Source organism: Ambystoma mexicanum, chromosome 8 (genome assembly GCF_040938575.1).
Source record: "Ambystoma mexicanum isolate Mex_15411 chromosome 8, UKY_AmexF1_1, whole genome shotgun sequence".
NCBI lineage: Eukaryota > Metazoa > Chordata > Amphibia > Caudata > Ambystomatidae > Ambystoma > Ambystoma mexicanum.
The window spans coordinates 1,666,111,033-1,666,124,895 of NC_090929.1; the positions used below are offsets into that span (position 1 = coordinate 1,666,111,033).

The window sequence follows — 13,863 nt, forward strand, 5'->3', positions numbered from 1 at the left end:
CGAATATCGCAGTAGCAGTCATTTCAATTGCCCATGGTTTCTGTAGCAGGATTATCTGCAAACTTCTAGTAAAGGCAATCCAGCGCGGGTTCTCAAGATGTTTTGTGAGCCTGCTATGTTCCTGTTCATGAAAGTAGCCTAAAGCTGAGCGGCATGGCACGGTTGACATGCCCCTGCCCCAGTCCATCTACTCCTTCCAGATCTCCAAAATCAGTCCCTCCTCCCCCATGTTCCTTGTGGCATTACCCGCCTGAGGGGCCCGCTGCTCTTTAGAGATTGTCAGTTCTATCCTTTAAACTACCTGTGCTCCCTAAATGGACCAGAACGCTGGCGGTAGGTAGGATCACCATTGTCATGTTTATTGGAGGGTAAGTGCGATAGTCAATTGCCAAAATCCCATCAACCGAGACAGCAGAAATACTGGAATATAATCTGTAGAAGTGGGCACTGATGCCCGAATACATCCTCTCTAATAGAGAGACCTCTTAACATGCCTGAATCAATGAGTGCATTTGTTTAAGGTTTCTTGGTTCGCAAAAGAGCTGTGTGTAATTCAAGGTACGTTAACCATCGTTGTAGAAGGGGGTTCTCTCTTGGCTCACTCGAACCAACAGTGGATTTTAGACTGTTTCCTGAGGGATGGTTCTTTTCCTTCCAGCGCGTTGTGTTCACTGCAATTAAATTAGGCCCAGAGAGCAGGGCTCATCTCATAGGATGTCCTGCTATTATTTGGCCCTTGTGGGTGCCGGGTAGAAATAATATAGCCCTGTCCCAGCGGTATATTTACGCAGGACATCTAGTTTATTCACATTCTGAATTCTTCCTCCTAATGCGGAATATGTTGGACCATCTTGTGGTGGGGAAGGGGGATGTAAAACATTCCTTCCCTGATGTTCAATCTGCAATGACACTGTAGCAACCCTCTCTTAATATCTTAATTTCATCTGCCGGCTCTTGTAAGAAACTGCCAATTTCAATGGCTATTACGTGTTTGATTAGTACAAGTATTTCCTCAATATTTACATTCGGTTTATACATGTCGACTGTTGGCGTACGTTTCAATCATCACAAATTGGTATTTTTTAAATATTTAAAAAGCAGTTTAGTTCAACATCGCATTCTAAACATTACCATTTACAAAAATCAAATTGTCCTAAATCAATGCTGCTTTGTTCTTCCCAATAGGATTACCAGTATTGCTCGCTATTCCATTAAATACCAGCGTTGATTTCTAAACAAATATTGCAATTTCGTGATCTAATTCTTGCTAGTTACTTTTAGACACGAAATTCAACCTTAGTTTAATTTCAAAGCAACGTTTTCTTGAGCGCACAAAATGCATCTGCTTCGAAGTGGAAAATATTTCTCAAACTCTGCTGCATCCATAAATGCGCAATTCCCTAACCCGGTGATTTTATTAATAGCACTATACGAACAGTGAAGTATTTTGCGCAGACTCCGTGCTAGCTCACAGCTCACTTTAGACTAACCCTTTTTTTTGTTAAACGCCTCTTTGATTAAAACTCAGGAAATCAAAATCTTCATGCCTGCCTTTCAAAGCTTACTGGTATCTTTAAAAAATCTAAAATTATTGCTGGACTTTAGTTAATGCCAATTAGAAGGTTCTACTAAAGAAATCAGAATCTTTATGAGTTTGTCTTTCAAATCCATTCAAAATAAAACTATATATTAAAATGGTTCTAATTTGGTTCCATGTGGCAAACCAAAAATGTACAAGACCGCAATTTCCTTTGGAGCTGCTTTAACCTGCAGGTATGCCATCTTCTGGAACCACCGCAAGCTGCTCTTGTAAAGGACCTCTTGTCTGCCGGCCAAGTATCGTGCAATTCAGCCTCCTTTCTCTTCTGTCCCATATCCAGATTTGCTCTGCAACTTGTATACCTCAATCAGTTCTACTTCATCCGGGTGCATGTGTTTTGAACTATACTCTAGAAGACAGTTTAGAATCTTATCCCATCCTATGTGCATTTTGAACTTGAAAACATTTTGTAATCCTTTATCGTAGTTTATATTTTGGACTGGAGACGGGCCATGTTTTGCAATCTCTTATCTTCGTGTGCAAGTCAAATGTCAGTTTAAACAGGTTTTTTTAATATTAGAACGTGGCTCAGTTTTCTTTTTTAAAGCACATAGACATGTAAATCAACGCGATGAACCTTTACCTTGCTATTCTATTCAAGCCCTCCATCTGCCCGTTTCAATCCTGCAAGGATGGAGCGTTCACATACCACTGATGTTTCCGGTTGAGCTGTGGCCTTGGGTATTGGCGATGAAGCCAAGTGACCGCTGCAGGCCCCGCCTTCCTGAGAGCCAGTTTTAGGTTTGCATGCATTGAACAAATGAAGCCATTATGGCAAGTGCTAATTATATTAACCCTACTGTAGAAAAGGGACCTTGCCAATTCATTCACGTGAAATGCCTACAAGATCAGACACATAAGCTGGTCTTCAGTCTTAACCTCTTTCTGCTGTTCATCACATGCAGCACCTATGGGTATGCGTGGGGCGTTCACCACAAATGGGCTGATTCGCGAGTGCTTCAGCTGAATAGGATTATAGACAGGATTTTGAAGTGTTCACGCTACAATTGTTTTTTAGATTGGCAGTAAATAAGTAATCACTATCGCCATAGGTTTTCTTCTTGCTCAGTATACATGGATTTCAAGTCGACATTTTATTGCAAGCCATACTGCGAGGTAAAAGTGTATATTTTGATTAGCATAAGGTTCTTCAAATCAGGGGGTACGGCTTTTAGATCTCCCTTCTGCGGCGCCGCTTTGCTGGTACCATGCAATGTATCCATGGAGCTTGAGTGGGGTGAAGCAGAGGGCAAGCTCCCACGTTTCCAGTGGCTGGTGCCCCGCCTAGCTGTAGTGGGGTAATCCAATATGAGTGAGTGTCGGTCAAGCTGGCACAGCATCCACTAAGCTCGACTGTGGCCCAAGAAATGGGATGCCATTTATTTTAAAACTATTGTATTATTTTCTAAGGCACTTCTCATTGCACACTTGTGGCAAGTGAGGTCAGGGTAGAGATACGGAAGGAGGAGTAGAAAAAAGGGACCAGGCCTGGTACAGGGCCCAGAGCGAGCCAGGAGTGAGGTGAACAGTCGTAATCTAGAGATTTAACCACGCAAGGTTTGCGGGTAATGTGGTATAAAATCATCCTTGCTATATACAGTTCCAGCAGTCCGAGGCCAGTGCGAAATACTGAGCCAATGCCCTGAACACCGGTTCTGCTGCCTGTGTACTACGGTAAGAGCATACAGGTGCTCCCACATAACTTTGCAAGAACGTGTAACATGGAATCACACCGAGTGCACGTTGATTCTGCCAACAATATTCAATAGAGCAAAAAAGAGGCTCAGTCCAAATTTAGGTGGGACTATTTGAAACGAAGGCAAGAAAACTACACACACACACACACACACACCCCCGATAACTCAGTGTCTGCACTAAGGGACAAGAGCATTGTTGCTCTACTCTTCCATTGGGGAAAATGTCATTGAGGCAAAATTGGCTTCATTTTATGTCAGTACAAAAACTGATGCTCCTCAATTCCTGCCCCGGTGCAAAAAGGTCTGCTCCATTCTGCATGTTACAAGTGGGAAAACCGGTGGCAGGTGCGTTTCCAGAATGTGTATCACTGGGGCAAATGTTACTGGCCTCGGGAGATGTGCGCTACAAGCGCACAGCATGGTTGAACGTGCCAACCTCCAGTGTTTGGCTTATGGACCTTAGGTGGTATGGATCTGCGGGTCATTGCTTTCATACACAGGGGCAGGGTGCCTAGGGCTAAAATGCATCAAGGTGGGGGAAGAACTACCTTGTTCAGAAGGGATCCCTTGAGGTTTTAAAATCAGAGTTAGTGCGGTTCGTCTTACGTTTTTAGGGGTGCGGTCCGAAGGTGGGAACGACCGTGGCAAGCACCTTGCGTGTTGAAGAGTCTACACTCCCATGAAGGATCAGAAGAGGTCTGCCTGGCTGGTGGGACTGCACTGGGAGTCAAAGAGCTGGGAGATGTGAAGTCTCGGTTTATGGCCCAAGATCATCCAAGCTGCCCAATTCGGGATGAAGTGAAATAGTGGTCTTGTTGAGGCCAAGCATAAACTCTCGCAGGAGTCAGAAGATTTTTGTTTCCAAATGTTATCAAACACCCCACTTTCTAGAACCATTAAGGAATTTGTGGTGGGTGATCATCAGGTTGGTCATACCCCCAGGTTGTAGGCGACTGGTAAATCATCAACGTAACGTGTCAATTTGACTCAGAAGAACTATTAGGCCTGCTAAAGGTTTCGATTAAATAGCCATGGCAGGCGGATGGGGACTCTCGGTACGATTTGTTGCAAACCAGAGATAATTGGGTTGGGATCCACTGCACGATGCAGTGTTCCCTGTAGGTTTGTGCAATAGTTCTGCTGCGATAGGGCCCAGTGATGCTGCAAGTCAATATTGGAAGTACACTGATGGAAGTGTTTGGTGGGGCAATTCTGTGCTAACGGGATACTGCAGGCCACGATCAAGGCAGAAGGGGTCCCACATTTCGACTGAACAGCTTGTGCTGGATAGCGATGTGGGAGGACAGCATGTAGACGGATAGAAAGACATACTTTAAACCAGGGTAGAGAATGTGCAACATTAAAGTGCATTTGCTGTACAGATCCTGGTGCAAGTGTGCGTTTCCAGTCAGGCGTAGCCCAGACCGCGTAGGGTCTCGCTTTGGCCTCCCAGGTCTTGGCAAGCATCCAATCTGTGAACTTTCCTTTGCTCCACCACAGCTAAAGCGTGGTAAACAAGAATACAGGGAAGTGGTATCCCCTTGAATAAAGGGCACATCCAGATAGAAGTAGGACTGCAAGTCACAAGCAAGGAATTTGGGGTTAGAAAGTAAAGCCTTAGGAAGAGCATTTTAAAAGGGCTCTATTCTGCTAGTTCTGACCCTGGACCGCACTGTTTGCAGCAGTACTGCAGGACCTGCATTCACCCCGTTAAGGCCTAGTCTTGTAGAAAATTGTGGGAGAAATGGGTATCCACATGGCTGAAAAGACTACTGGTCAAGGCTGTGCAGTACCCCAATTTTAAGTACTGGCCCAACTTAATAGATGGAATCAAGATTCTCTACCATTCTGGTGCCTTTCCAAAAGATGTCGATTGGCAGGAACGCCATGGACAGACATCTATCAGTTTCAAATTGTGGTCAGTTGTAGATCTCATTACATAGAAGGTGAGAGGTCAGCAGTGCCTAGATTTTATCTGTTTTTTTGCAGCTAAAGATCTTCAGGTAAGAACAGCAGCAAAAATCTCCACAGGGAACTTCCATACAGCCAACAAAGAGGACTCAAACGTCCACCATACTGAATCACGCGCCAGGTAGGAACACCAATATGTCCTCACTCACCTTGGTCACCTCGTCCGATATGTTGTAATCCATGAGACGCAACAAGCTCACATACGTGCGAAACTTGTTCAGCGTGGATGGTAGCACGGCTGCCAGCAGACTGCCCGTGTAGTCCTCCATGTTTGGGGGTACGATCTGTGGTTGAAGATGTACATGACAGTCCGACTACAAGAGAGGGGTGGAAAAAGAGGAATTAGAATTTTGAAACAGACCGATAGCGTCAGCCTAACAGGAAGAAATGATAGCCAAGACCGTGCAGTGTTTGCAGGTAAGCCAAGCCTATGATGCCAGATGAGCATCCTAAGGCACAACACACTTGGGCAAGCACCTGTGAAGAGGACTGACCAATTGCAGGAACTAGCCATTTACTTAACTTCAAACTGCAGAACCAGAGGCTTTGCTGGGGGGGGTTGGTGGGGCTGAGGGGGCTATAGCCCCGGGTCTTTTGGTTGTAGCCCCGGATAGAATCTTCGGAGCTACAACCAAAAGTCTAGCTAGCCTCGAGTCCCGACAGTAGCAGAGCCCCAGATCTTTTCCAGACCTAGCAACACCCCTGTGCAGAACCTACAAAATAATGAAGTTTGTCTGCTGACACTAGTTTCTAAGAATTCAGTTTATGGAACTTAGTTGGACATTTTTCGACAGTACATTTATGAAGAGAACATTTAAATCTAAGTGGAAAAATAGGATAGCTGCGATTCCTGAGCAATTCCATCGTTAGCCAGTGTGAAAGTAAGGATGGATGGATGGTGCATACATGCTATTAACTCCTTGCCAAAAGGGATTTTCAGAAACTGTTAAACTTCCACCTGGCAAAAATCAGCGAGCTGTAGAAACGGCACTGCTAGCGAGTGTTGCAATGGATCCCTCAGACAACAGAACACCAGAGGCGACAGGTCTGCTGGGACAGCCAATCAGCAGACAATTCAAGACCACAAAAGACAACGTGGAACTTCAACTGTCAATCTCCAGCACCCAAAGGGCAGAGCTCTTAAGTTCCCCCTTATCATGTATGAGGTCATCTAGTCCCGTTCTCTTGGAATCCTGGGACGTTCAGAAAAGAAAAAAACAAGTCCTACAATTTTAAGGAGAAATCAAGACTGGATGGCCTTCTAGCACATGGTAAGGGGAAACTTGCAAGCTCTGAAAAAGCCAGATCTCTCCCCCCTCAAGCTTGAAGGTCAGAGTATTGCTTTTGTGCCCTGCAAAGGGACCGCAGACCATGCCAACTGCTCCGCCACACCCTTGGTCCTTTCTACCCCCATCTCCCCAGTTTGAGCGCCCTGGCATACCGGCAGAAGAGATTTGCCTTCTGATGTGATTAGTACATTCACGTTACTCTGGAACTCCATCCGATGGAAACTGAAGTCGTAATCCACCTTCTGCCACGTGATTAGGTTTCCAATTGCCGTCAAGTTGTGCACGCCTGTGAAAGAAAAGAACAGCTACACTGACAACACAGCTTAACACAGAAGGATCACAAGGAGTGGCCACTCAGTGGCCGGTGTAAGCTTTTAAATGTAATGTATATAAGAAATGTATACATCTGCGTCCATCCCCACAGAACGAGCCTCAAGCCAGAGAACCCCACCCCTTATCAAACCAGTCCAGGGCTCAATCTTCGAAAATACAACAGCTCATTTGCAATAACCTTATGGCTTTGACCTCAACTTCGCAAACACTGCCTTGATGGTTAAAATACGGCCCCTTCACCTGGGTGGAAACCTTAATAATGCAGTCGATCCCTCCAGCTGACCACAATGTGTGCATGCAGGAAGAGGGTGCAGCAAAGCCGCAGCCTTGGTCCTTCAGAGAGAACGTAGCACGCGGTCTATGGCTTGCATGCGTTTCTAGAAGACATCACCCTCTTTCAGCTGCACAAGTAATCAATGCAGTCACTCATAGGTGCATGCTAAATGCAGGAGCCATACTGCAGAGAGGTCCCATGCTTATTTAAAACCTATATAGGGAGAGAATCTGCATATAGAAATTAAATTGCCTCCCCTGTGGACAAGATAATTAGGACTAGTGACCTTTTAGATAGTAGAGAAAGTGCAGCCTACTCTGATGAAGATAATCTTGCATTTTGACCAGAACTACTAAAACATACTGGATAGGATGCACATACAGTAACCTCACAGCTACTCAATGTTTAATTACAGTCTCCAATTAAAGTAATCTAGAGAATTCTTGTCTATGAGGAGTGCAGCCTACTGCATCCCTGGACTATAGGCTTCCCTTTGGCACTTGCCATCAACTTCGAATGTTTGCACAATGTCTATGTCAAGGGCCAAATGTGATCTTTTCAAGCAATCCTGCATCTCATGTGGAGTGAGGTCCATCCGTCTGAATTTAGATGGCAGACCCGTCATCTTAAGCGCTACAGTTCTGGCCTCCACTGCAGAGGCATGGAACTCTGAGGGAAGGAGAGTTCTTTACTCTGAGCCCATGCCAGTGCCTGCTTGGTCCGAGGTGGTCAACCTAGGCCCGACAGACCCTTCCCTGCTGTGGCCAGATTATGGCACGTACTCTCCCATAGTGCGTCTGCCTGCACCTAGAGGAGATTGGAAAGTAGGACAATATTCTGCTCGGTGTCTATGTGGGTTTCAGTTACTGTGCTAGCAAGTGTTTCCTGGTTGAGAGGACTTTTTAAGTAGTTCTTGTTTAAATTCTGGGACATTATGCAGTTCCCCCGCTTGCGTATCTGGGAAATTCCTAAAGGCTAGATCAGCTCAGCTGGGTTAGATCTAAAGAAGTCAATCTTCAATGCATGCACCCATGTATGGTTGCACAGACACTGGACAGCAATGTGCACTACATACATTTTGCCACGGCTGAGTAAATGCAAGACGACAATGGCCAACATGCTACTAGGCTACTTCGAGCTCAGGGTTAAATAACATGGTCAATATTACTAGGAGTGAACACATTAATACCTTGGAGAAATGTGCATGGCGACACGGGCAGAACCTACACCCTTTGGCACAGAGTTAAGGGATGTGAAATACATTTTTTATAAGGCTGGATTCTGAATTCAGTCACATGTGTATTTCTTAGCTGGAAAAGCATGGTGTATGAATGCTGCGCAAACTCTGCGATTGCAACAAGCACAAGACTCGTTCTGGGCATTGATCGGAAACCTCTAAACTGCTAGCACCCTTCTAAAATGATGTTGAATCCCATAATGTTGGGCCACATTGGTTTGCCAGAACAATAACTCCTCGCAGGCCACTACTTCATTGGTTCCATGTCTTGATACCGAAATATTTGATAAAGAATGAGCATATATCGAATATTTTAGACCTACATTTTTTCTAGAGAATGCACTTTGTGGGGTCTGGGGTGAACCCCCATTTCCCACCCCTAAAAACATACCCAACCGTTTCCCAAAAATATTTAACCCTTTACCCCACCCCTAAACGCATGCTCTATAAGACATGCATTACTTACCGTAAAAGCATTTCTGATGGTTGTATCTGCTTAGATTCACATGTTGTGCATAGTCCGACATCCAGTGGTCACTGCGGAGTATTGCATCTTGTCTTTCGGGGGACCGAAAGGGGACGTCGGCATAGGCGTGTCTGAAACACTATCCCTATCGTGACGTGTGTAGTACCCAAAATCCCTCAAGCACCGAGGTCCCTCCAATTGTATTTTTTCTGCCATGAGGGAGCCCAAGGCTATAGTGAGTGAGTACATGAAGAGAGAAAGTAGTAAGAAGTCTATGTTCCTTCCACCCCGAGCAGGGAGGAAGGGTGGGCGCATGTGAATCCAAGCAGATACAATCATCAAAATGCTTTTACGGTAAGTAATGCACGTCTTCTGATGCTTGTTCATCTGCTTAGAATCACATGCTGTGCATAGACTAGCGAGCAGTACCCGGAGTTGGAGGTGGGTTGTGAGAAGGAACAGTAGAAAAAAGATGTCTTAGTACTGCTTGTCTCACTTGAGAATCAGACCTAGAATGAGTGTCTAGCCAATAGTGTTTTGTAAAGGTGTGTACAGAACTCCAGGTTGCCGCTTTGCAAATGGACTCTAGGGGAACATTTGCAATGAATGCTATGGATGTCCCAGTGCCTCGAGTAGAATGTGCTCTAGGATTGAAGGGCAGTTCTCTCTTTGCAAGAGAGTAACATTGTGATGCATTTGACAATCCACCTTCATATTGCTGATTTAGAGACAGGGTCCCCTTCTCTACCAGCTGCCACTGAAACAAAGAATTGTTTAGTTTTCCTCAGCGGTTTAGTTCCATCCATGTAGAACATGACTGCCCTGCGCACATCTAGTGTGTGAAGACTTCTTTCGGCCATGTTAGTAGGTCTCTGGAAGAACGTGGGTAGTTTGATCGACTGGTTCACATGGAACTTCGAAATAAATTTCGGCGCAAATCTGGGATGAGTGCACAGAACTACCTATCTTTGTGGACTGTAACAAAGGGGTCCAAAACCGAGAGGGCCTGTAGTTCGCTAACTCTTCTGAGAGAAGTGATAGCTACCAGAAAGGCTGTATTGTAGGCCAGGTCTTTCAGACTAGCTTTATGCATAGGCTCATAAGGGGGTCTAGTTAAAACCACATTTAGGTCCCACCCAGGGGCTGTGTGAGTGATGGGGGGATAAATCCTTTTAACCCCTTCCATAAAGGCTTTAATCACAGGTATTTTCCACCATGACACCTTCTGCTGTGACGTGGTGTAGGCCAACAACGCCGCTAGGTGAACCTTTAAGGAATTGAAGACTAACCCAGAGTCCAACAGATGGGTTAGATATAACACAATGTGTGAAGGCGAGCAATCGGTGGGATTGACGCCCTTGGAACTGCACCAGATGACAAAACGTTTCCATTTGCTGGCATAGCAATAACGTGCGTTAGGCTTTCTTGCCTCCCTCAGTATGTCCCATGCATCTTTGAGGGAGTTGCAGATGTCCAAACTCTAAGACCTCAGGAGCCAGGCTGCTAAAATGCGTAGACAAATTTCCCCAACCAAGTTATCCAGAAACCGTTCCCTTTGGATTGGTTCTGGGGGTACCTGGAGGCGTAGTCTTGGCATTGGGTGTTCTCCCGAGTAGCGAACAGGTCGATCTCTAGAAACCCCCATTCTGCAAAGACGTTGGATACAATGTCTTCGTGCAGTCGCCATTTGTACTCTTCTGGCAGAGGAAATTCTCTGCTGAGTACGTCTGCCAGAAGATTGAGTTCCCCTGGAACATGTTGGGATATCAGTAACATCTTGTGTTTGAGAGCCCATATCCAGATGTTTTGGGACAGCTTGGATAGCCCTAGAGAGTGAGTGCCCCCCCCTGTTTGTTCAGGTAATACATTGCTGTTGTGCTGTAGGTTAGGACCAGCACTGTCTTCCGTTGCAGTTGCTCCTGAAAGGCTTTCAATGCTTTGAACACTGCTAGTAGCTCCAGTAGGTTTATATGGTTGGACGCTACCTGAGGGGACCACACTCCGTGAGCTGTCTGTTGAAGCAGGTGAGCCCCCCCCCCCATACCCAGTGAGAGATGCGTCTGTCGTGAGAGTGGCTTCCACTGCAGGGGTGGTGAAGGTTTTCCCCTTCAAGAGGTTCTCCCTTGACCACCACTGCAGAGAGAGAACGAGGGTTGGCGAGACAACAGATCTTCCCATTGTCCGCTTGCCTGACACCACTGGCGGTTGAGCCACTCTTGCATGGGACGCATGCGCAGCCGCACGTGGGGAACCAAGTATATGCATGACGCCATCATCCCTAGCAAACGCATAGCTTTGCGTACCGTCACCTCCCGACTGGCTACATACTGACTAGACCGTCTTCCGTATGAATTAGAGCCCCCAGGAACTGTTTTACTTGGCTGGGGACTAAGCTGGATTTCTTTTCGTTGATAGAAAATCCCAGGCTGAACAGTAGGTCTGTTTTTTGGGTGTTCGAAAAACAAACGTCGAACGAGACCCCCGTGATGAGCCAATCGTCGAGGTAAGGAGAAACTGGAACTGAAAGTCTGCGCAGGTGTGCCACTGCCAGGACCTTGGTAAACACCCTTGTAGCCGAGGCTATGCCGAAGGGGAGTAACTTGAACTGGTAGTGTTTGTCCTGAATCACGAACCTTAGGAATTTTCTGTGCGCTGGAAGCATTGAAATATGAAAGTATGCATCTTTCATATCCAATGTCATGAAGTCCCCCTGTTTTAGCAATGGGATCGCCTCTTGCAGTGTTACCATGCAAAACTTCTGGGACTTTATGAACTTGTTCGCTGGGCGCAGGACTAGAACAGGACGCATGGTGAGATCCTTTTTGGATACAAGGAAGTACACTGAATAGATACCCTCGTTTACCTGAAGAATCGGGACGGCTTCTATGGCGTCCTTTTCCAGCAGCGCTTCCACCTCTTGGATCAGGATCTGCAGATGTTCCGGTGAAAGGCGTCGATGTTTCGGCGGTCTGAACTGTGGAGGTCGGGCGAATTCCACGCAGTAACCGTGGGCGACCGTCTTTAAGACCCACTGGTCTGAAGTTATCCCCTCCCATGCCTTGAGGAAAGATGTTAATCGCCCCCCCCCGACCGGGGAGACATGGGAGGGGACCTGGACTTGGTCATTTCTGACCCAAAGTTGACGCTCCTCTGGAATTGGAGCCTCTGCCTCTATTCTTACCGTGCTTCTGACCCCTCTGAGGGTAGTAAGTGGGGCTTGCAGCAGGTTGACTTGAGTTGAAGTTGCCCGTGCCGAAATGGTTTTGAGCGGCGCGGGCTTGTCCTCGAAAGGACCGCCGAGAATTACTGCCCCTCTGTGAAGAGGGTTTCTGGAAAATTTGGTGCAGCGACTTAATAGTCTCGTGTTCCTTCTTGGCTGTCTCCAACGCATCGTCTACCGCCTTCCCGAAGAAGTTGGCCTCTTCGATGGGTTTGTTGATAATGGATGCCTGGGTCTCAGGCCTGAAGCCCGACGTGCGCAGCCACGCGTGCCTCTTTAGGAGAGTACCCTGTGCGAGAGACCTGCCTGCTGTCTCTGCGGTGTCCAGGGTATTTTTTACAACATTCTGATTGGCAAGTTTGCCCTCCGAGACAATGGCAAGAAGCTTGGCTCTGGTTGGTTCCAGAACCTCTTGAAGGCCTTCGTGGAGTAGGTTCCATTGGGCGTCGACGTAGCTTGCCAGTAACGTCGTGTTATTGGCAATCCAGACGATATAGGCCGTCGCCGACGTAACTCGTTTGCCTAAGGCATACAGCCTTTTGGACTCCTTGTCCGGGGGCGACTCTCCCGTGGCAAGTGGAACCCCTGCTCTCTTGCAAGTGTTGGTCACCACCAACGAGTCTGGGATTGCGTGTCCTGAGCGGGTGCGAGTAAGGAAGGGGCCAGCCGTCTCTTTACAGAGCTCAAGAGAGGGATAGACTGGCTTGCCGGAGGCTTTTCATTAATAATGTCCTCCGCAAACTCTTGTTCGGGCAAGGCTTCCAGCGTGGCAATTTTAAAGAATTCCGCTGCTTTTTTCCAACATGTTGTTGAAAGCCATTTGAGCATCCACCGGGGAAGCTTGTCAAATCGGGGTGGATGGAGGAGAGTCAAGGCAAATGATATCAGTTGTGATCGTTCTGCTGGGAGTCCTCCCAGTTGTCGGTTGCCCCTTGATCTTCCCCATAGTTGTCCAGAAAAGACGACGACTCTTCTTCTGCATAGATGTCTCTATACGTGTCAATCAGAACATCTTCTTGATAGTCAACTTGGTGTTGGACATCTAGGTGTTGGACATCTTGTGTTTGAGGATTAGGGTCTACCCAAGCTTTTTTCGGCAGAGGCTGATCAGAAGCCCTGAAAAACTGCTCAGCCGATCCATACACCCCTCGGATTGCTCCGTGGTCCACTCGGATGACCCAAATGGACCTAACTGAGTAGGAACCGTGTTCTCCGTCCTATGGAGTTGAAAGGATCTCCTCAGGGTGCTTGAGAGGGGTAACTGACTTTCTTCGTAAGAGTCTTTGGGATCGTCTTCCCAATCAGTGGAAAACTTTTCGGCGGACTGGCCCATAACTGTGGGCGGAACCGGTACTAGGCCCACCGCCATAGCAATCCTATTGATGCTCTTACGGATAGTCACTGAATCTTCAGGAGACAACGCCTCCGATGATGTGTCAGTGAAAATGTCTTCCGTGGCTCCAGAAAGGCCATTGGATGGCTTCTCGGGTAGAGGCCTACTTGTAGTTTTCGGGCTTGTACGGGCCTTGGAAACCTTGGAATCCGTCGAAGTTTCTTGTTCTGAAATTTCGACGCGTGTAGTTTGGGGAGTAGCGCCCTTGTTATGTTTTTTATGCCCAGTCATGCGCTGCTGCGGATGCGGGGAAGGCTTCGGATCAGACCAAGTTTCCAGCGGACCCGTTGGCGCTTTCGCCTTCTTCGACGAAGTCGTCGAGGAGGGTGCTTGGGTTGTGTGCAGGGGAGGGAGGCTCCACGTGTGACATTCCGTACGCGGCC

The 13,863-nt window shown here is 47.0% G+C and overlaps 1 protein-coding gene across 3 annotated transcripts in view; it reads right to left on the reverse strand.

Annotated features, from left to right (window-relative positions):
- Positions 1 to 13,863, reverse strand: part of MCMBP (minichromosome maintenance complex binding protein) — a 183,664-nt gene that overhangs the window by 12,175 nt on the left and 157,626 nt on the right. For all 3 annotated transcript variants that reach the window (XM_069611948.1, XM_069611947.1, XM_069611946.1), the window contains 2 exons: positions 6,710 to 6,843; positions 5,418 to 5,582 (listed from right to left, as the gene is read on the reverse strand). In XM_069611948.1, coding sequence (XP_069468049.1) covers positions 5,418 to 5,582; positions 6,710 to 6,843 — 299 coding nt within the window. The remainder of the gene's footprint in view (positions 1 to 5,417; positions 5,583 to 6,709; positions 6,844 to 13,863) is intronic.